At 42.0% G+C, this 23,392-nt stretch overlaps 2 protein-coding genes across 3 annotated transcripts in view; one reads left to right on the top strand and one right to left on the bottom strand.

Moving 5' to 3' along the window:
* LOC105067186 (uncharacterized) overlaps positions 1-23,392 on the top strand; it is a 123,784-nt gene that overhangs the window by 84,909 nt on the left and 15,483 nt on the right. Inside the window, exons 1-4 of one of the 2 annotated variants that reach the window (XM_074371011.1) lie at positions 16,907-16,946; positions 17,108-17,181; positions 19,233-19,472; positions 21,203-21,777. The gene's annotated coding sequence lies outside the window, so the exon portion shown is untranslated. Of the gene's footprint in view, positions 1-16,906; positions 16,947-17,107; positions 17,182-19,232; positions 19,473-21,202; positions 21,778-23,392 lie in introns of those variants that run through there. The other variant, XR_012509340.1, reaches the window with a different exon arrangement.
* LOC105067193 (uncharacterized) lies at positions 7,066-22,660 on the bottom strand. The gene is given in 7 exon segments (XM_074371005.1): positions 7,066-9,554; positions 9,557-9,943; positions 15,619-15,745; positions 19,181-19,271; positions 19,583-19,722; positions 20,446-20,626; positions 22,190-22,660. Coding segments are annotated over 4 exon segments (2,112 nt in total). The 5' UTR covers positions 19,196-19,271; positions 19,583-19,722; positions 20,446-20,626; positions 22,190-22,660; the 3' UTR covers positions 7,066-7,971.

The raw sequence follows: 23,392 nt of genomic DNA, 5'->3' as shown, positions 1-23,392 counted from the left end.
TGCTCCCTAAGTCCCCGTGTTAGATTTGTGGGGTATCAGAAGGTCTCCTCACTCCACCTTGCTAGAGCCACCATTTTTTTCATTGAAGTGTAGTCAGTTTACCGTGTTGTGTCACTTTCTGGTGCACAGCATCATGTGTCAGTCATACATGAACATCCACATACTCTTTTTCATACTCTATTTCATTATAGGTTACTACAAGATATTGAATATAGTTCCCTATGCTATACAGTATAAACCTGTTGTTTATCTATTTTATATATTAGTGGATTCACCATTTTGTATTGCCCTACTCCCTTCACTGAACTAAATATATAAAAGGACTCTCCTTCTTCATACCTTTGGAGCATTTACTCTGTACCTGTTACTGTCCTGGGTTACGTTTTCATGTTACACACCTCATAAAACAATCTTTAATTCATGTATCTTTAAAATTTATCAGTGTACTAGCAGGGGAAAGTTTACATTAAGTCTATAAAGTGGGTTAAAAGATGTGGAAGAAAAGTCTCATGGTAAGGAAAGTTTTCTTAAAAAAAGAAAAAAAATTTTACTAGAGTTAAAAAGAGTCATGTAATGCTTAATACTATAATCACAAATTGAGATTTTTATAGTCTTTGAAAAACTGCCCGTCTAGTAATATTCTTGAATTATATCTGTTGTCTGATAAACACATTGTCATGAAACGAGTGTAAAAATATCTTAGGGTGAGGAGGGAGGGTGAAGCTCAGGAGTGGAGTGTGTGCTTAACAAGCACGAGGTCCTGGGTTCAATCCCCAGTGCTTCCATTAAAATAAATAAGTAAAAACCTAACTACCTCCCCCCATCAAAAAAAAAAAGGGGGGAAGATCTTAGGCAATTTATCTAAACAGTATTTCAGAAGTACCTTTGACTGTTATATTGGGTAAAGTGTCCTAGGTATGCAGCAGGAAAGTATAGGCAAGAAGTCATTAATATGAGAAAAACTGGTCTTTCCTAACCAAGGAATCAGGGCATTTAATAATAAATATTGTGTGTTGTATAAGGGTCTTATTCCAGTTTTTGATACTTGACCATGGACAGCTTTTCTTAAAAGTTTTTTTTACTGAAGTACCATTGAGGTACACTATTATATAAGTTACAGGTGCACAACATAGTGATTCATAATTTTTAAAGGTTATACTCCACTTATAGTTATTATAAAATATTGGCTATATTCACCATGTTGTGCAATATGTCCTTGTGGCTTATTTTACACAGACTGGTCTGTACCCGTTAATTCCCTACCCTTATCTCGTCCCTCCCCTGCTCCCCACTGAAACTACTAGTCTGTTTTCTCTATCTGTGAGTCTGTTTCTTTTTTGTTATATTAACTTGTTTCTTTCAATTTTTAGATTCCGCATATATGTGCTACCATGCAGTATTTGTCTTCTTCTGTCTAATCATGTAGCATAATACACTCCAGGTCCATTCATGTTGTTGCAAATGACAAAATTTCATTATTTTTATGGATGAGTAGTATTCCTATATATATATATATATGTATAAATAATACTATTTTTATCCATCCATCTGTTGATGGACACTTAGATTGCTTCCATATCTTGGCAATGGTAAACAATGCTGTGTTGAACATTGCGGTGCATGTATATTTTTGAATTAGTGTTTTTGTGTATACACACACACACACACACACACACACACACACACACACACACATATATCTCCAGGAGGGAATTGCTGAGTCATATGGTAGTTTTATTTTTAGTTTTTTAAGAAACCCCTGTAACTGTTTTTCACAGAGGCCGCACCAGTTTGCATTCCAACAGCAGTGTACAAGAGTTCCCTTATTTCCACGCCCTCACCAACATTTGTTATGACAGCCATTCTGACAGGTGTGAAGGGATATCTCACTGTGGCTTTCATTTGCATTTCTCTGATGATTAATGATGTTGAGAATTTTTTCATGTGCCTGTTGGCCATCTGCAGGTCCTCTTTAGAAAAAAGTGTCTATTCATGTCTTCTGCCCATTTTTTTAATCAGGCTGTTTCATTTTTTGATGTTGAGTTTTATGAGCTATTTATATATTTTGGATATTAACTCCTGATCAGTCATATCATTTACAAATACTTTCTCCCATTCAGTAGGTTGTCTTTTTGGTTTTTTGATAGTCTCCTTTGCTGTGCAAAAGCTTTTTAGTTTAATTAGGTCCCATTTGTTTATTTTGGTTTTATTTCCTTTGCTTTAGGAGACAGATCTAAAAAAAATACTGCTACAATTTATGTCAAAGAGTATTCTGCCTATGTTCTCTCCTAGGATTTTAATGGTTTCAGGTCTTACGTTTAGGTCTTTAATCCATTTGAGTTTATTTTTGTATATGGTGTTAGAGAATGTTCTAATTTCAGTCTTTTACAGGTTAACTGTCCAGTTTTCCCAACACCACTTACTGAAGAGACTGTCTTTTCTCCATTGTATATTCTTGCCTCCTTTGTCATAGATTAATTGACCATATGTGTGTGGGTTTATTTCTGGACTTTCTATCCTGTTCCATTGATCTGTGTGTCTGTTTTTGTGCCAGTGCCATACTGTAGCTTGTATTATAGTCTGCAATCAGAGAACGTGATTCCCCCAGCTCTGTTGTTCTTTCTCAAGATTGTTTTGGCTATTGGGGGTCCTTTGTGTTTCCATACAATTTTAACATTTTTTGTTCCAGTTTTGTGGAAAATGTCATTGGTAATTTGATAGGGATTGCATTGAATCTGCATATTGCCTTTAGTAGTATGGCCATTTTAACAATATTGACTCTTCTGATCCAAGAACACGATATATCTTTCCATCTGTTTGTGTCATCTTCAATTTCTTTCACCAGTGTTCTTATAGTTTTCAGAGTGTAGGTGCTTTGCCTCCTTAGGTAGGTTTATTTCTAGGTATTTTATTCTTTTTGATGTGATGGTAAATGGGATTGTTTCCTTAATTTCTTTTTCTGCTATTTCATTGTTAGTGTGTAGAAATGCAACTGACTTCTGTATATTAATTTTGTATCCTACAACTTTACCGAATTCATTGATGAGCTCACTGATTGATCAGCTGGTAGCCTTATGGGAGTTCCTTTGTGTTATTTCTTGCTTTTTCCTTAATGTTTTTAACAATCTCTCTTTATGTTTCATGTTTGCCATTTTGATTACTATATGCCTTAGTGTGTTCCTCTTTGGGTTAATCCTGCGTGGGACTCTCTGTACTTCCAGGATTTGGATGTCTGTTTCCTTTTCCAGGTGAGGGAATTTTTCAGCTGTTATCTCTTCAAATGTGTTCTCAGCTTCTTTCTCTCTCTATTCTCCTTCTGGGACCCCTATAATGTGAGTATCAGTGTGCTCAATATTGTCCCAGCAGTTGCTTGAAGTGTCCTCGTTTCTTTTCATTCTCTTTTCTGTTTTCTGTTCAGCATCAGTGATTGTCACTCCTCTGTCTTCCAGCTCGCTGATCCATTCCTCTGTATCAGTTAGTCTGCTGTTCATTCCTTCTAGTGTATTTTTCATTTTTCATTTGTATTCCTCATCTCTGTTTAGTTGTTCTTTATATTTTCTAACTCTTTGTTTAAAACTTTTAACTTCTCGCTCTGTACATCCATTCTTCTCCCCAGTTCTTTGATCACCTTTACAGTCACTACCCTGAACTCTTTGTCAGGTAAATAGCCTACCTCCACTTCACTTAGTTCTTCTGGGGTTTTGTCTTGTCCCTTCATCTGGAACGTGTCCCTCTATCACCTCATCCTGCCTAAGTTGCTCTTTGTATTTTTATGTACCTGGTAGGTTAATTACACTTCTCAGCCTTGGAGAAGTGGCCTTCTGTAGGAGATGTCCTGTGCATCCCAGTGAGACACTCCCCTTTTGTCACCTGAGGCTATATGCTCTAGGAGTTCCCCCTGTGAGGGCTGCATGGGTCTTTCTGTTGAGGCAAGCTCTGTGAGTGACCTGGTAGGCTTGGTTGACCCCTAGTCAGTTTGTTGCCAGGTCCTGCCTTGTGCAAATGCTTCCAGCCCCTGGTTGGTGAAGCCAGGTCACAAGGCAACTTACTGTAGAATCTCAGGGGAGCCCGGGGCTAGTGCTTACTCAGTAGTAGGTGGATTCAGGGTTCAGAAGACTCCAGGGCTGTTTCCTGCCCACTGGTGGGTGAAACCAGGTCCTGAGGTAAGTTCTGGCCTACTAGTGGGCAGATCTGGTTCCTAGAGTCTGGTTGCAGGGCCCAGGAGTCCCAGAGTTGGTGTCAGATCACTTCTGGGGAGACAGAGCCCAGTTCCTGACACAGCTGGGTACAGGATCTGGAGTGTCCTCAAGCCTGTATTAACACGCTAGTGGGCAGGGCTGGGGCCCAGCTCTTCCCAAGGCGAGCTCTGGCCTCCTGATGAGAAGGCTGCGTCCTTAGGTTCTGGGATTGTGGTTTTCTTGCATCTGGTGTCTGCCCCCTGGTGACTGAGGCTGGCCCACAGGTTAAAGCAGACTTCCCGGAGAGCAGGGCCAGGGCCCAGGGCATTCGGGTGGTGCCTGCCCACTGGTGGGTAGAGCTGGGTCCTGGGCCCTCTTGGGGGCAGGGCCAGATCCACAGGTGGCTGTAGGCCCAGGGGTCTTGAGGCAGCTGTCTGCTGATGACTGGAGCTGTGTTCCTGCCCAGTTAGTTGCTTGGCCTGAGGTGTCCCAGCGCTGGTGCCCACAGGCTGCTGGGCCAGGGCAGGGCTGGGTCTTGGGGCTGGGGAGGGAGGGAGGGAGGATTCCACAGTGGCTCTTGCCAGCACCAGCGTCCACATGGTAGAAGACGCTTCCGATCATTTCTGCCACCCGTGTCTGGTCCCTAGAGTGAGCTGCAGTTGCTTCCTGCCTCTCCAGGAAACTCTCCAAGATCAGCAGATAGGGCTGACCCAGGCCCCTATTGAATTACTGCTTCTGACCTGGGCCCTGGGGTATGTGAGGTTTTGTGTGTGCTATTCAGGAGTAAAGTCTCTGGGGGAGGGTACAGCTCAGAGGTAGAGAGTGTGCTTAGCGTGTGCGATATCCTGGGTTCAATCCCCAGGACCTCCATATAAAAATTTTTTTTAAAGAGTGAAGCTTCTGTTTCCCCCAGCCCTCTGGGACTCCTGTAAGCACCACTGGCCTTCAGAAGCCGGATGCTCTGGGACTTGACTGTACTGCAAGACCGCCCCTCTTACCCATCTCATTGTAGTTCCTTTATGTCTTTAGTGGGAGATCTTTTTTGGCAGATTCTAGGCTTTTTCATCATGGTTGTTCTGCAAACAGTTGTGATTTTGATGTGCTCACGAGAGGGGGTGAGCTCAAGCTCCTTGTACTCTGCCATCTTGACCAATCTCAGTTCTGGAGGCTGAAAGTTTAAGATCAGTGTATCAGCATGATCTGGTTCTGGTGAAAGTCCTCTCCCGGGCTGCAGACTGCTGACCCTCCACAGATCCCTTACGGTGGAGAGAGACTGACCACGGACAGCTTTCAAGCCTCAGCCCTCTCTCACCCTCTCCCCATTGCTGGTACAGCTTATTGAGGTGCCACTGACATACCAGAAAAACCTGCACATAGTTGTTGGACCCTCCCTCTACTCTACAAGTGGGCAAGCTTATAAACCAAAGTGCTCCTTTGGTGCCTACAGAAAAGATCAAACCACCTGCAGGGCCCACCTCCTAAACTGCAAATAAACTAGAACAAGTCTCCTCTCCTTACTCTCTCAGGCCGTTGTGTGCCAACTTGGGGAGCCTGCCCTGCTGTACCCCCAAATCTCATTATGCATTAAACATTCTTATCCTCCTTCGATGTCTAGCATTATCAGTCTTGATATCTAAAGCAGATTTGGGGTAGTGGTTGTTGAGCTAAAACAGTAAAACAGCTGGGTATGTTACAAAGTAGGTTATTCAGAAACAGCTAAGAAGTGCAATTTGGGACATGCAATCCATGGCAGAGCACAGGCAAATCTGGAGAGACAAAGGAGAGGAACTTTTTTATAGAAGAGAAAAGTAACTTGTGAAGGGCTGTTATCAACAAAAAGTGCACTGGAGAAACCAGTTCAGATGGAAAGAGGCTTTCCCTTGGCTGAGCTGGGACAGTCGCTCATTGGCTGGGCTGTCGCTGGGCAACGATGAGTGATTCCCTCCTCCTGCTGGGCAGGACAGTAGACCTTCCTCCTGTTGGAGGTAAAGAACCCCTCTTTCTATTGGTTTTGCAGTTGATGTCAGGTAGTAGGACATGAGCGCTCCCCCTTCTGGCCTTCTGACTCCATTTTACATGAGGGTTCTGTTTATTAACTTTTGGAGGGTCCATCTTATGTCTGTGGGGTGTCCAAAAGTGCAAATTAACTATTTTTAAGGGAATCAGTGTTAAGTTCCATGGGAGGGTATAGTTAAGTGGTAGAGTGCATGCCTAGGATGCATGAGATCCTGGGTTCCATCCCCAGTACTTCCATTAAAATTTTTTTTTTAAAGTAAACCTAATTACCTCCCCCCTCCACACACACACACAAAGTTAAGTTCCTAGTTGGCCTACAAATAAAACAAAATAAAACCAACCTTTCCTCCTGAAGTGAGTCTGTTCATTCTTAAGGGGAAACTTATGATCAGTGATTTTTTTCAAATTACTCCCATAAGGCCTCCAAGAAGAAAAAACTGTTCACATCTTTATTTCTAAAATTTCATACTTCCTAACACTTTCCATATGTTTAATATGTTTTTGTTTTTTACCTCATGTAAATCAAGGCCAGTGGAGCCACGGGTCTTAGGCACAAAGGAAAAGGGGCGTGTTGAAGTAGGATCTTCAGGTGCACATTTATAAGTAGCACTTCCAGCGTTAAGAGGGCACAGTCCAAAGTTGCCCTGCTGCGGTGTTTTAGTCACAGCCACGTAGCAAGGGACAGAGTGCAGAAAGTATAACTCAAGCAAGTGATGGCTATGTGTCCATAAACATGTATGTTTGATTCCATTATGCAAAGAAACTGCTGCAGGCGCCTTCCAGCCTTGACTGCCTAAAGAGGGCCTGTGAGTATTCGCTGTGAAGTACCCCAGTGAGGTGGGATGGGCTTGATAAGATAGACACAACTCACTTAAGAGTTTCTGAATGGTTAAATTTTATTAATTAAAACATGACAACGATGACACATTGTGAGTAAAGTGTATCAAAGTGATGGATGTACACTGCTTTCTGGCTGTTTTGATTAAGTTCTGCTCTCTGATAACTGCTCCCTTTAGCTTCTAAGAGTAAGACTTACCCTTCACCCATTTTTGATACACAATGGCTGTTTTCTGTAAAAGGGAAAATGACCACTTCTCCATTATTCCTACCACATAAGCTGTCCCTACTAACCTATCATCCTACTCAGGAAAATCCCGGCCTCTTGAGGCCTGCTCCGTTTCATACTCAGCTGGGAGCACAGTGGTTTCTGATAATCCAGTGATTCCCCTGCTGCACCAACAAATCTATAGAAGAGGATCTGAAATTACCATGATTTACATCGTTTTATATATATTCTCCTCCCATCCTTATGCTCTCATTCGAAACACAGTATTGCCTGTGAAAATTCAGTGTCCTTGTTCCTTCAGGAAACATGAATATGAATGATCCTCATCTAATAAAAGCCCTTTTATCTCACTGATCCCTTCCCAGAGCCCATCATGGTAATGCATGAAAAGCATGTGATGAAGGCTGTAGCATCAACAAAATTTAAACTTCAGGGTGAAAGACATCATTAGTAACACAGCCTCTTTAAGAAATTTCATATAATAAAAGCACTTTTTTTAAAGAAATGGTACACTTCCAAAGATCTCCTTGCTCTACTGACACCCATCACTTCATAGATTTCAAATGATTTTGACATTTAATTACTGTGAAGGATTTAACATCTGAGGTTGATTAATCTAGAATGAGAGACTTTGTTCTCCCTGGTATAAATTACGTAACGTATAGTCTGTTGTTTAAAATAATTAAATGATTTACACCATTCATTAGATTTCTAAGAGTTTCCAGTATGAAGTCTTTGGTGAATCCTAAAGTCAGACCATTGTCTAAAGGTCTTGCCACATTCAGTACATTTGTATGGCTTCTCCCCAGTATGCGTTCTCTCATGACCCCAAAGGTGTGAGCGTTTGATAAAAGCCTTACCACACACATTACATTTGTGTGGCTTCTCTCCAGGATGTATATTCTGATGTCTGGTGAGGCTTGCGTACTGCTTAAAGGCTTTGCCACACTCATTACATTTGTAAGGTTTCTCTCCAGTATGGATTCTCTGGTGAATTGTAAGGTTTGAGTTTTGACTGAAGGCTTTGCCGCATACATTACATTTATATGGTTTCTCTCCGGTATGGATCCTCTGATGCTGAGTGAGGCGCGAACACCAGTTAAAGGATTTGACACATTCGTTACATTTGTAGGGCTTCTCTCTACCATGAATTCTCTGATGATCCCCCAAGCTTGAGCTCTGAATAAAAGCATTATCACGTAGGCTAGATTCATGACGTTTCTTTTCAGTATGTATTTTCTGGTGTCTAGTAAGGTGCACAAGTTGTGTGTAGGCTTTATCACACTCACTGCATTTGTAAGGTTTCTCTCCTGTATGGTTTCTTTTATGTTTAGTTAGGCTTGAACGCACAGTGAAGGCTTTGTCACACTCGTTGCATTTGTAAGGCTTCTCACCAGTGTGAATTCTCTGATGTTCTGTAAGACCTGAACTTTGGATGAAAGCCTTACCACAGTCATTACATTTGTACGGTTTTTCTCCAGTATGAAATTTTTGATGTTTCACCAGATTTGAAATGTGGATAAAAGCCTTGCCACATATAACACATTTGTGTGGCTTTTCCCCAGGGTGTACATTCTGATGCTTAGTCAGGTGTGAGCACTGCTTAAAAGCTTTGCCACATTCATTACATTTGTAAGGTTTCTCCCCTGTGTGAATTCTTCGGTGAATCCTGAGGGTAGACCACTGCCTAAAAACCTTGCCACATTCAGTACATTTGTATGGTTTCTCTCCAGTATGAATTCTCTCATGATCCCAAAGATACAAATGTTTGGTGAAACCTTTACCACATTCGTTACATTTGTGTGGTTTCTCTCCAGTGTGAATTCTCCAGTGATTTGTAAGATGGGAATTTTGGTTAAAGACCTTGTCACATATATTACATTTATATGGTTTCTCTCCGGTATGGATTCTCTGATGTCTTGTGAGGTTTGAGAACTGTTTGAAGGCTTTACTGCACTCATTACACTTATAAGGTCTCTGCTCAGAATGGGTTCTCTGATGACTAAGGACTGAATGATGGCTAAAAGTCTTCTCGCATTCATTACAGTTGTACAGCTTTTCTCTGTTTGTTTTCTGTTGCTGTGAAAGTAATGGAGGATACACAGAAATCTTTCCATATTCATTACGAATGTTAGTTTTGACACTAGGAGGAAATCTTGGAAGTGATAAAATTGAGGAATAAGTTTTGATAGACTTTTCAACCTTATTACATTCATAAATTTTCCCTTCAGTATGAAATTTCTGCAGTTCAGCCAGAGATGACTGAAAGCTTAATCCAATTCTATTTTTAAAAATTTAGTATACTTGTTTCCTGAAAAAACTCTGTTATATTTAATTTTTAACAAATTCTTTATAAGTGACTTCCCATTCCTACAATATTGATGTATACTTTTTCTTAAAGAAGCCCTTTGTTTTAAAGGCAAATTAATCCAGGATTTGCTGTCTTGTTTATCTTTTCTACCAGTGAGATTCGTGTTATCTGTCATAAGCACTCCTTTGGAATTTCTTTCTTCATATCCACACTTATTCTCAGATTCATACGTATTTCCCCAGACTTCCCTGAGATCAAAATCTTCAATACCATGGCTTCCATGTCTTCCCAAGACCACTAGCTGGTGTAATTCTCTGTTATTAATGTCTTTCTTCAGTAGTAATTCCTTGGTCATAAACCTAATGGAGATATCTGAAAGATAATTATAGTATTCATATTAACTAGAGTTGGAAGATAAATATTACACTAAAAGTAATTGAAGAGATTAAAACTACTCAACCAAGTTCTATAAATGTTCGCAAACAGAAAAGGAAATAGAATCCTTTAATAAAAGATTAAGTGTATTTCAAGTTATTTTAAGTGAAGCCTACTTTCAAACACACTATGACCAAATTGCTCACACAATGTAAACTTACATAATCTCTAACAGTATATTCTTTGACTACCACAACTAATGGATGTCTTATATTTGAGGAGAAACAGATATTATGCAAATGCAGGTCTACTGCATAATTACTGCATGCAAATAAATAAACAAGAGGATGGAGGGGCAGGATATATAAGGAGCAAAGGTGTTATATACTATTGAAATTAAATTGTTATTAATTTTAACTACATTGTTATAAAGTAAGATTTTATTTGTAATTCTGGGTCAACTACTACAAAATAACTAAAAAATATATGGTTGACCCTTGAACAACATGGGTTTGAACTGCCTGGGTCCACTTATATGCAAATTTTTTTCAGTAGTAAATACCATAGTACTACATGATCTGTAGTTGGTTGAATCCACTGATGCCACAGACACAAAAGGAATCACATATACAGAAGACTGACTATAAATTATAAACAGATTTTCAACTGTGTAGAGAGTCAGCACCCCACACACCTGCATTGTTCAAGGGTCAAGTGTATAGTAAAGGAAATAAAGAATCAAAATAGTACATTAGGAAAAAAATCTATCTAACACAAAAGGAGGTAGTAATGGAAGACCTGAGGAGAAAAAAACTATGTAAGACACATTGAAAACAAATAGCTAGTGACAGAGATCCTCCTTTATCACTCATTACATTAAATGTAAATGGATTAAACACCAATTAAAGGGTAGAGGTTTACAGCAAGGATTCAAAAAACAGGATCCAACTATATAGACAAACTTCCTTTTATTGCACTTAACAGATACTGCATTTTTTTTTTACAAATTGAAGGTTTGTGGCAACCCTATGTTGAGCAAATATAGTTGCACCATTTTTCCAACAGCATTTGCTCACTTTGTGTCTCTGTGTCACATTTTGGCTATTCTTGTGGTATTTCCATTGTTTCATTATTATTCTATTTGTTTTGGTGATCTGTGATCAGTGATCTTTGATGTTATTATTGGAATTGTTTTGGGGTATCACAAACTGCACCCATACAGACAGCTAGCTTAATCAATAAATGTGTGTGCTCTGATTGCTCCACTGACCCACCTCTCCCTCTCCTCAGGCCTCCCTATTCCCTGACATATAACAATATTGAAATTAGGTCAATTAATAACTCTACAATGGCCGCTATGTGTTCAGGTGAAAGGTAGAGTCACACGTCTCTAAATTTAAATCAAAAGCAAGAAATGATTGTTTAGTGAGGAAGGCATGTTGAAAGATGAGACAGGCCAAAAGCTAGGCCTCTTGTACCAAACAATTAGTCAAGCTGTGAACAGAAAAAAGTTCTTGAAGGAAATTAAAAGTGCTACCCCAGTGAACACATGAATGGTAAGAAAACAAAACAGACATATTGCTGAAATGGAGGAAATTTTAATGGTCTGGATAGAAAATCAAACCTGCCATAACTTCCCTTAAGCCAAAATCTAATCCAGAGCAAGGTCCTAACTCCCTTCTAAGAAGGCTGAGAGAAGTGAGGAAGCTGCAGAAGAAAGTCTGAAGCTAGCAGAGGTTGGTTCTTGAGATTTAAGGAAGGAAGACTTCTCCATAACATCAAAGTGCAAGATGAATCAGCAGGTGCTGGTGCGGAAGCTGCAGCAAGGTATCTAGGGGACCTAGCTAAGATAATTCATGGAAGTGTCTGCACTAAACAGATTTTCAGTGTAGATGAAATAGCCTTCTCTTGGAAGAAGATGCCATTTAGGACTTTCATAGCTAGAGAGGAGAAGTCAATGCCTGGCTTCAAAACTTCGGAGGAGAGGCTGACTCTCTTGTTTGGGGCTAATGAAGCTGGTGACTTTAAGTTGAAGCCACTGCTCATTTACCATTCTCCAAATCCTTGGGCCCTCAAGAATTATATTAAATCTACTCTATCTGTGGTCTGTAAATGAACCAATAAAGCCTGGATGACAGCGCATCTGTTTATAACATGGTTTACTGAATATTTTAAGCCCACTGCTGAGACCTACTGCTCAGGGAAAAAGATTCTTTTCAAAATGTTACTGCTCACAGACAAAGCACCTGGTCACCCTAGAGCTCGGATGGAGGATGTACAAGATCTATGCTGTTTTCCTGCCTGCTGACACAACATGCACACTGCAGCCCAAGCATTAAGGGGTAATTTTGACTTTCAATTCTTATTATTTAAGAAATATATTTTGTAAAGCTATAACTACCATAGGCAGTGATTCCTCTGATGGAGCCAGGAAAATTAAATTGAAAACCTTCTGGCACCATTCTAGATGCCATTGTGAACACTCATAATTCATGGGAAGAGGTCAAAATATCAACATGTACAGGAGTTTGGGAGAAGTTGATTTTAACCCTCATTGGTGACTTTGAGGGGTTCAAGACTTCAGTGGAAGTAACTACAAATGTGGTGGAAATAGCAAGAGAACTAGAATTAGAAGTGGAGCCTGAAGATGTGACTGAATTGCTGCAATCTCATGATAAAATTTTAACAGCTAAGGAGTTGTTCCTCATATGAACAAAGAAAGTAGTTTCTTGAGACGGAAGCTATTCCTGGTAAAGATGCTGTAAAGACTGTTGAAATGACAACAAAGGATTTAGAATATTATACAAACTTCATTGATAAAGCAACTGTAGGGTTTGAAAGGATTGACTCCAATTTTGAAAGAAGTTCTACTATGGGTAAAATGTTATCAAAAAGCAACTAAGAAATCTTCCATGAAATGAAGAGTCAGTCAATGCAGCAAACCTCTTTGTTGACTTATTTTAAGAAATTGCTATAGCTACGCCACCCTTCAGCAACCAGCACTCTGATCAGTTAGCAGCCATCAAACATCAAGGCGAGACCCTCTGCCAGCAAAAAGATTACAGCTCACTGAAGGCTCAGATGGTGGTTAGCAGTTTTTAGCAATAAAGCTGTTTTAAAATTAAGGTCTGTGCATTCTTTTAGACCTAATGCTATTGCACACTTAATAGACTACAGTATAGTGTAAACATAACTTTTACATGCATTATGAAACCAAAAAATTTGTGCCTTGCTTTATTGTGATATTTGCTTTTCTGTGGTGGCCTAGAACTGAATCCACAAAATCTCCAAGGTGTGCCTGTGTTCTGTGTGCAGGAGATTCACTTTGAGCAGAAAGATGCTTACAGGTTAGAAGTGAAAGAGTGGCAGGTGAGTCTCTTATGGGCTGAATTCCGTCCTCCCTAAAATTCATATGTTTAAGTCCTAATCTCCAGCACCTCAAAATGTGACTGTATTTGCAGGTAGGGCCTTTAAAGGGGTAATTAAGGTTGAATGAGGTCATTGGAGTGGGCCCTACTCCAGTGACTGGTGTCCTTATAAGAAGAGGAGATTAGGACACTGACACACAGAGAAGGAAGACCATGTGAAGACACAGGTAGGAAAAGACAGCCAGCTACAAGCTTAGGAGAATAACCTGAGATGAAACAACTCTGCTGACACCATGATCTCAGACTTCTAGCTTCCAAAGCCTTAAGAAAGTACATTTCTGATGTTTGGGCCACCCACACTACGGTCATTTGTTATGGCAACCTTAGCCACCTAATACAGATTCTATGCAGACAGTAACCAAAAGAGACTTGGAGTGCTATACTAATACCAGACAAAACAGACTTAAAGTAAAAAATTTTTACAAGACATTATATATTTTTAAAAGGATAACTTATCAAGGAATTACAACAAATATGAATATATATGCACCTAAACAAGAGAGCTGCAAAATACATGAAGCAGACATTGACAGAATTTTAGGGAGAAATCAAAATAGTTTTAAAATAATATTTGGAGGCTTCCATTCTTCCCTATAAATAATGAAGAGTACAGCCAGACAGAAGTTCAGTAAGGACTCAGGACTTCAGCAAGACTATAAACCCACTAGCTCTGACAGACATATATAGAACACGCCACCCAATAACAGCAAAACACACGTTCTTCTCTGGGTGCCCATGGAACATTCTCTAAGATAGACCGTATATTAAACCATGAAGCTAGTCTCAAGCACTTGAAAAAGACTGAAATCATATATAACATTTTCTCCAACCACAATAGAATAAAACCAGAAATGCTTTACTGAGGGAAAACTGGAAACAAATATACAGAAACTTTAAAACACTCTTGATACAACCAATGGGTTAAAGAAGATCTCACAAGGGAAATTTGAAAACACTCTGAGAAGAAAGAAACAAAAGCAACATACCAGAACCTGGAGTACAGTATAGTGTGGCGTGGTACACTCCTGCTGAGTAAAAGCAGTTTTACTGCTGCATCAGAAGACCCACCCGACTCCTGGTACACATAATCCTCGATGTGTGGTGTGGCAACAACAGAACTGAAGAAATGGCTATCTCTGAGAGAGGCAGACAGCTTGTGACAGCCCCGTGTACTTTCCTGGGGCCCCAGGTGGCGATGTTTTCCCTTCTCATGAGAAGGTCTCCCAAGTACCTGATATGGGAGTGGAACCTGGAGACCTGTGGCCAGAACTGGGGAGGCTCCCACTTGGATCTGTGTGGACTGAAATCTGCGTACAGAACAAGACCAAAGAAGAAACAGGACCCCTTACAACCAGCCCTTCCAGTGCCCTGCAGGGTCAACGTACCAAAGAGATCATGGGGGCAGATAACCAAGAGTTATGGTCATGATCAAGATTCCTCTTTGGTCTTTGTATGAGCTGGAGCACCACTGGACGTTGGTAGGATAAACTTTTACATGTCTGAAGAAGAGAGCGCAAAGTGGAAGGGAAGAAAAATTTCCTCTGAGCTCACAAGAAACAAAACTTCTGTTTCCTCCTAGAACTTCCCCACTTACAGAGAGTTTCCCAAACACTATCAATGGTGCGGCTTCCTCTCAGCCCTTCTGAGCTCTTACTTGTGTTCACACCTTTGATACAGTCCCACCCATCTGGTTTTTTCACTATTTCTGCCTTGTTCTTCACATTCAGGGGCTCTTTCTCTTGCTCCAAAATGGAAGTAGTATTCAGACCAGAAAGAGAGTTTCAAGCTTGTAAGATAGAAACATAATGTGCTGTGGCTGTTCCAGAATACAATTCCAGCCCTCTGTTCTGCTAAGAAGAGGGGACATTACAGATGTGTCTAGAAAAATATTTCACAAATCTTTCACGGACTGTCTCCTGAATGCTTAAGGAAGATTTTTACAGCATACCTTGCTGTGTTCCAAGAACTACTGAATCAAAAGTACAGGGATAAAAGTGGATCCAGAATTGGATATTTTTACAGGTTTGCCATCAGATTTTGTTTTTACTCATCTTTTGCAGTGACTACAAGTCTAGTGTGGAGTGTGTGACCATCTGAAGAAAGGAGAAGGTGAAACTCCAGATGCAGTATTATCAACCTTTTCATTTCAGAGTCAACACAGCTTCAACCTCAGTTAAGCAGGGCGGAGGTTCCCAAAAGACTCACTAGGGCAGATCCAGACTTAGGGAGGGACGTTCTCCTCACCCAGGGAGAGCAGGTTCCTGCAGGTCTCCAACATCACGTCCCTGTACAAGGCCCTCTGAGCAGGGTCCAGGCACTCCCACTCCTCCTGGGAGAACTCGATGGCCACATCCCTGAATGTCAATGATCTCTGAAACGAAAAACATGTTTCACTAAGGGACCATGGGGAGAGCTCTTACCTTCACACAAAGGGTGAGTAGGAAACAGGCGTAAAGATCGGTTCAGTTGAAGTAACAGATCAGTTTAAGCAAGATATTTTGAGTAATTCATATGTCCCTGATTTTATTGTATCTTTCCAGCAGAGGGTATCAAGTCCACTAAATTACTGTAGATTTCCCATTTTGTGGACAATAAAAGCAATATCCAAATGAAAAATATTCAGCACAGGATTGTTTATTTGGACATTAAGTGATCCTCAGCACCTAGATGAGCTAGAGCCTGAGTGGTATCTTCAAGGATGACAGAGTCCACAAAAATGCAAAAATAGAAGTACAAGTTTATCCATATTTAAGCTCAGATATTTAGCCATTTACAAAAGCTAAGTGGAGTTTATTCTACTAACTTAAAAAAAAGATTCAAGATGAGGAAATTGACTAATGCGGTACATTAATTTCACAGATTAAATAGAAAAAAAAGATTTATTACAGCAGCAGATCTTTAAAGAAATACTGGATGATTAAAAATTATGCTGGGGATAGGGGAGGCTGTAGTTCAGTGGTAGAGTGTGTGCTTAGCTTGCATGAGGTCCCAGGTTCAATCCCCAGTACCTCCATTTAAAAAATGTATACCAAATAGGAAATTAAAGCATCATAATCACTGGAAGCATTTCCACTAGAGCTAAGGATGAGATAAGTGGGCTGGCCAGGTTCCCGCCACTTTCCTCTGCGCAGGAGGCCTAAGGCTGGGACCAGAAGTGGGGAAGCAAATCCCCGTTAGCAATTTTACTGTGACACCTACTCACAAGACATTGCCTGAACGAGAGGAAATTTTACAAATTTTACTGAGGGACATAGCAAAGACATGATCAAGACCAGCAAACCTACTTTTTCACTGGAAGATGTTGGGGCATAAAGACCTCAGGGATTAGGAAATTCAGAGTAAGTCAAAGGCAAAAGAAATGTAGGATCTCAAAAAAAAAGTCTCCATTGTGTTGAGGAGAGAGAAAAATGTTTTTGATTAATGCATAGTTGGTTTACAGTGTTGTGTTAGTTTCTGGTGTACAGCAAAGTGATTCAGTTATATCTATATCTAGATATCGATATATTCTTTTTCCAATTCTTTTCCTTCACAGGTTATTACAAGATACCGAGTATAGTTCCCTGTGCTTTACAGTAGGTCCTTGTTGTTCATCTATTTCATATATAGTAGTATGTATCTGTTCATCCCAAACTCCTAACTTTTCCCCATTCCCCTTTGGTAACCATTAGTTTGTTTTCTGTGTCTTTGAGTCTATTTCTGTTTTGTAAATAAATTCATTTGTATCATTTTTTAGATTCCACACATATAAGTGGTATCATACGATATTTGTCTGAGGAGAGAGAAAATTTTGAAGAGAAAAACAAAATGGTAGGCCTTGCGAAACTACATGTGAACCTATTAATATACATGTATATGTGTGCAGGGGGGTGTATGCACAAATGGGTGTAATACCTGAAACTAAACTGCATGAAATAAAATAGCTGTAAGATACATACAAAAAGCCAAATTAAAGAGATTTAGTTAAATCCAAATTAAAGAGATAATTTTAAACAGAAAACATTAGGACTGTATGGAACATAATACTTTGAAATGATGCCTGGGGAGGCCTTCCAAAGCAAGACCAGAAAACAGAGGACACGAAGGAAAGAAATTTATGTATCACTGGAAATAAGTGATAAACTAAGAAAGACACCAGAGTATGTATAGAGAAACCACAAAATACGAAATAGCTCTTAAAAACATAGCCAAAGAAAACTGAGCAAAGTATGAAAATGAAAACCCGTATTTCCAGAAAAGAATGAAACTGACTTACAAGCAATTGGGAAAGGGAAATATAAACAAAGTATTGTCATTTCCCCCTAAACTTTCAAAGTACAAAAAGAATACAGTACCAGGTTTTCCTTACATCAAGGGAAATCTCACGTTGTTGTTGGGGAGGGTACCTCTGCTGCTTTAGGGGAGGGCATCTGATAAAATCTATCAAAGTATGAAACGCGCTATTCTTGACCCAGTAATCACATGTCAGGATGCCCAGAGAAATCCCCAGACATCTGCAGGGAAGTCAGCCTGCTCAGAGGAAGCCACCGAGGCATTCTTTGTATCAGCAAAAAATTGTAAACGGCCCTCATATCTTCATTAAGAGAATGTTCCAATGAGGATCTAAGAGCAAGCTGTATCTGTGTTTACTAATATGAAAACAACTTCTAGGGGGGCGGGGGTATAGCCCAGTGGCAGACCACATGCTTAGCATGCAGGAGGTCCTGAGTTCAATCCCCAGTACCTCCATTAACAAAAAACAAAAACAAAAAAACTTCTGGACAAGTGCTGTGTAAAGTTTTAACAATTTCCATAATAAAATACTACGTAAACATTCATTGAAGAATTTTTTCTAAAATCTCATAATGACGCAAAGTGCAATTTTGTAAGATTTGAGTTGATTCGTGCCACAGAACTGACAACAGTGGTCCCTCATCGACACGTGAGGCATGGAAGGGGATGCTTTGCATCTTAGTGTCTAAGCTGCTGTTTGAGGGGCAGAATTTGACCACAAAATACATAATGTGATGTTTAAAATAAAATAAATATAATATTTATTAATAATGGTGGAACCAGAATTTGGCTACAGCCTCTCTGATGACAAAGATGAAGTTCTGTGCTCCAGGTCTTGGTTGAATTATGACCATGTTTACCTACAACATCTGCTGCATGATGGTCCTTGCAGGAACAGCGTGGTCTCCGTGGGGTGGATGTGCTGAGAATGGTTTTTTAAAACCTCTTACTCTTAGGTATTTAGATTGATTCTATACTTTAAAACCAATTATCGAATAAAACATCCTCTGTCACTGATGCCTGATCTGAATTTATACTCCATTCTGAATCATTCGTATTTTGGAACCAGAAACACCATGATCCACGTGTTTATAGCTCTGAGTGCACTGTAAAGTCAGGCAGAGCTGGTTTCCTCTTATCACTCGTCATTTCCAGAGTTTTGCAACTATTCCCACACACTAATACATAACTTCCAAGTGTACCTTCTTCCATCCTGGGCCACAGGGAGTCAGCAGTGCACAGATGGGCCCCTAAACTCTCCCTGCTGCCCAACAGCACTGACTCCGAGTCTCCAACCCACGGGGGTGAAGCCCGCCCAGGACCCTGCCCAGGGAGCCGCTTCACAAGTTTCAGGTCCCGAGGTCCCGGGGGTGGAGTCTAAGTAGGGAGGACAGGCACTGAGGGAGGGTCCTGGGTGACTGAATGTACAGGTGTCAGGCAGGATACTTCAGAGTCAGACAAGATTAGTGAATCCAAAGAAGGGCATTTCAAGGACAGATGAAATAATCAGCTGTAATTGACTGTTACATGACTTTACCTGAGACAGAGCCATTCCTGACCCCTTCTCTTTCCTGTTCCTCCTCTTCCAGGTTTCTTCCTCAGACAAGATCGATCTTGAGAAGTCAATCCTGTGTCAAGAATATGTTGTTTAACGCTTAGAATCAACACCCCTTCCTGTGCCATGCCACAACCACACACACAGGGGAGACCTCACCACGTGGAACAGTCTGCTGCCCACTGTCACAGGAGGGTCTCAGGACAGGAAATTCCACACACGGATCAACAAGGGAGTTTTCCTACCCTTTCCTTCAGACCATGCGCCCTTCTTGGTGAGGCCCTCGCATATGCGGTGCAGCAGTGGGGATCTGGTCTGGACTGAACCTCCCCTTGGTCACAGATCCGCCCTGATCAAACTCCATTCAGAACCGGGCCCCCTCACCTCTCCCGGGATCACTCAGCCTCGTGAGTGGAGGACCCAGAGCTTGGCTGCTTAGCGCTGGATACAGATCAGAATCACCGGAGGCACTTTAAACATCAGGGAGGCCCCATCCGACTTGACCTTCTGAAGGGGACTCTGGTCTGGGGTGGGGGGCGCGGGGGTGGGGAGCACAAGAGATGTAGCTCAGCGATCTGCTGTGCTCTGGGGCTGAGCACCCCTCCCACCTGATGGCTCTTTTGCCTCCCAGGGCCTTGCTGTCAGGTGCGTCCAGCCAGTGGAAGGGAAACCGGAAACCACAAAGAAACGTGGACCGGAAGTGGGGGTGGGGTGGAAGGTTATTATTAAGGGGAGGAAACAAGCTGGAGAAGATGCCAGGAGGAGGTGATATCAGAACACAAACCAGAGAAAAGGGATTTTGCCGTCGGCCAGGGAGGGGTCATAGATTTCTAGGCAGAGGGTCGCCATGGGAAGGCCCTGAGGTAGGGGCATCTCTGGCCCCAGCAAGGGCAAAGAGGCCTGTGTGGCTGGAGTGGAGTGAGTGCAGAGGGGGCTAGGAGGAGATGAGATCAGAAGGGTGTTAGAAGAAGCAGCTAAGAAAGGGCCTTGGTCTTCAAACACTTCCCCATACCCAGGAGATTTTTAGAAACCATGTGTTTCCCTATACATTTTAAGCAAACGTCTATTTTTAAATTTATTTTGTCTTTAGTTAAAACACTAGCAGGTAATCTCTTGTGTATTTTTAAAACATGCTGGTGGGGAGGGTAGAGCTAAGTGGTAGAGTGTGTGCTTAGCATGCACAAGGTCCTGGGTTCAATCCCAGTACCTCCATTTAAACAAAACGAAAAACATTCTGAGATGCTCACCTAAGCCCCTGGAAGTGCAGAGTCGCCCTATACTGAGATGTGGGAGGACTGCAAGAGAACACATCCGGGAGAGTTCAGGGGGTCATTTTTGGACGCATGAAGGTGAAGATGCCAGTTAGATGTGCCAGCAGAGATGTCGAGGAGACAGCTGGATACAGGACTCTGATTTCAGAGGAGAAGTCTGCATGGAGAGGGGAAAGGAGACAGTGTTGAAAGTCACAAGATGGGAGGGTCAGGTATAGCTCAGTGGTAGGGCGCATGCTTAGCATGCACGAGGTTCTGAGTTCAGTCCCAAGTACCTTCACTAAAAAAAGTAAAAATAAATAAAGTCCTGCCTTGGAAAAGGTGCAGAGAAGTTCAAGGCCTAAGCCCAGGGATACTTCCCTGCAGTCAGAGACCAGGGAATTCCAAAGAACCCAGGGGTGAACAGGGAGAAGAAAATTAAAATGGCTGATTGGTAGACAGATTTACTTCCTAAAAATAGTGTGATGTGAAAGCCAAGAATAAAGTGCTTCCAGAAGAGGGAGTGCAACAAGTTTTTGATAGGACAGGATGATGACCAAGAATAAACCACTAGATTTAGAAATATAAACAAGCAGGTCCTACTGTAGAGCACAGGGGACTATACTCAATATCCTGTAATAACCTGTGATGAAAGAGAACATGAAAAATAATATACATGTGTATGACTGAATCACTATGCTGTACACCAGAAACTAACACATTGTAAGTCAACTATACTTCCATTTTTTTAAAGGAGGATTTTCCTGAAGGCAGTGGAAGGCATTGAAGGGATGCTGCTGTTTCACCCTCTGCTCCCCCTGCCACCTCTCACCCCACTTTCTGTCCCAGCACCACGTCTCTCCGTTTTCCATGGCCCTAACTCTTTTATTCCTTCCACATTCTCTCAGTTTGGTGTATCTGCCCCTCCTACCGCTGATCAGTCTCTCTTGTCCAGTTTGCAACCCTCTGTCTTTCTGGAGATGCCTTTTTATCTAGGTTTCTTCCCCTGGTTCACTCTTTTTTTCTTACTGTATGCCCACGTCCATCTGCCCTATCCTCTGTTTCACCCTTTTTCATTGTTTGCCTCTCTCAGTCTTTCTCATTCTTCCTCAGACCCTCCTCCACCCACTGCCTCTGCACATTCACAGGTATGGGATAAAGATCTCCTTTGCCCAAGAAAGAGCACTTTCCAGTGGGGCTTCGGGAATGTAAACACCACGGCAAGCACAGCCAGTGAGACGCGTTTCGTGCCGAAGAAAACAAAGAATGTCACCGGACGGGTACAGGGCACCTCCCCCAGCGCATGGGTCAGAGATCTCCCCCAAGGCGGTGAGTGCAAAGTGGACGACTAGGGAGGGGAGGGGCCTGACCCAGAGGACGCGCAGAAGGGGAGGGTGTCAGGTGAGGAGTGGTATCTGCACAACCCCAAGGCCAACGAAATGTGGCCTCCGGGTCTGCAAGGCCATCTCTGCCCTGGAAGGACCAAGTGGAGGACGAGAATCCACCTCCGAAGTGAGGAGTTTACCCGGCACGGCGGGGAGGGAGAGGGGATGGAGCCTGTGCAAGTCACTGAAGGGTTTAAGCAGGAAAGTGACGCAGCAAGCAGCGTCTACCTGAGCAGAAGGCAGAAAGGCCAGGGCGGGGACCCGCTTCAGAGCGATTTTAACTCGAACTAGACGCGGACCCGCAGACTCGCACGATGCAATCAGGCCTAGAACCTCTCACTGCTGCCAGGACTTACCGGGCGCGGAACGAGCTGATGAAGGGGTTTTTAACGTACGTGAGGATTCCTGAACCTCAGGTGGGGCGGATCGGGGCCCCGGGGGAGTCTCAAAGACTCCGGATGGACCTGAAAGACCGACAGCTCCCCTCTCTCCGCTTCCGGGTGTGCAGGAAACCGCGCCTGCGCGGTCGCCCAGCAGGCGGAGCCAACGAGGGGCGGGGCGCGGGCTGCGGCCGTAACTGGACTGAAAGTGAGAGGTGGGTGGAGCGGGGCTGATAAGGGGCGGGGCGAAGCGCGGCAGCGGCCGGGATTGGACTGAAAGCGAGATGTGGGAGGGGCGGGGCCGGGCCTGGAGGGAGCCTTGTCTGGCTCCGCCGCGCGCCCGGGGCTTTTCAGAGCTGTTTTTCTGCCGGGCGGCGCTTGGTCCTCTGTTGTTGGGTTCTTTGAATCTCTTTGATGTCCCAAGGCTCCAGCCGCTTCCTCATTCGCTATTTTAACTTAATGTTTCAAGTAATTTTAAGAAAAAGATTAGAGTTGCGAGGGCCACTTATAAGTTGAGATGTTTCCGCGTTAGTTGAAAGCGGTTTTAAGTCAAAGCTGTTTTTGCCAGCGGGTGGTGTGGGGTAATATAATTAAAAATAAAAACCGTCTTCTGACAACCCAGAACTCCTCTCCACCAAGGTGGCAGAGAGAGAAAGCAATTTTATAGCCAAGACATGGAAGCAACCTAAATGTCCATTGACAGAAGTTGCGGCATACTAGTCATAAAAAAGAATAAAATAATGCCATTTGCATCAACATGGATGGGCCTAGAGATTATACTAAGTCAGGCAGAGAAAAACAAGTATCATTTGTATGTGGAATCTAAAAAAAAGACACAAATGAACTTGCAAAACGGAAATGGACTCACAGACATAGAAAACATACCTATGGTTAGCAAAGGGGAAAGGAGTGGGGAGGGATAAATTAGGAGTTTGGGATTAGCAGATGCAAACTGCTGTATACAAAATAGGTAAACAAGAAGAACATACTGTATAGCACAGGAAACTATATATTCAATAGCTTGTAATAACCTGTAATGAAAAAGAACATGAAAAGAAATATATATATGTACAACCAAATCACTATACTGTACTCCAGAAACTAACACATTATAAGGCAACTATACTTCAATTTTAGAAAATTATTAAATTTTATTATTAAGTAAGCATTAAACCAGAA

This window comes from Camelus bactrianus, chromosome 9, assembly GCF_048773025.1.
Source record: "Camelus bactrianus isolate YW-2024 breed Bactrian camel chromosome 9, ASM4877302v1, whole genome shotgun sequence".
Classification (NCBI taxonomy): Eukaryota; Metazoa; Chordata; class Mammalia; order Artiodactyla; family Camelidae; genus Camelus; species Camelus bactrianus.
Note: the sequence above shows the minus strand (reverse complement) of the source record. Positions and strands in the feature narration are given on the sequence as shown.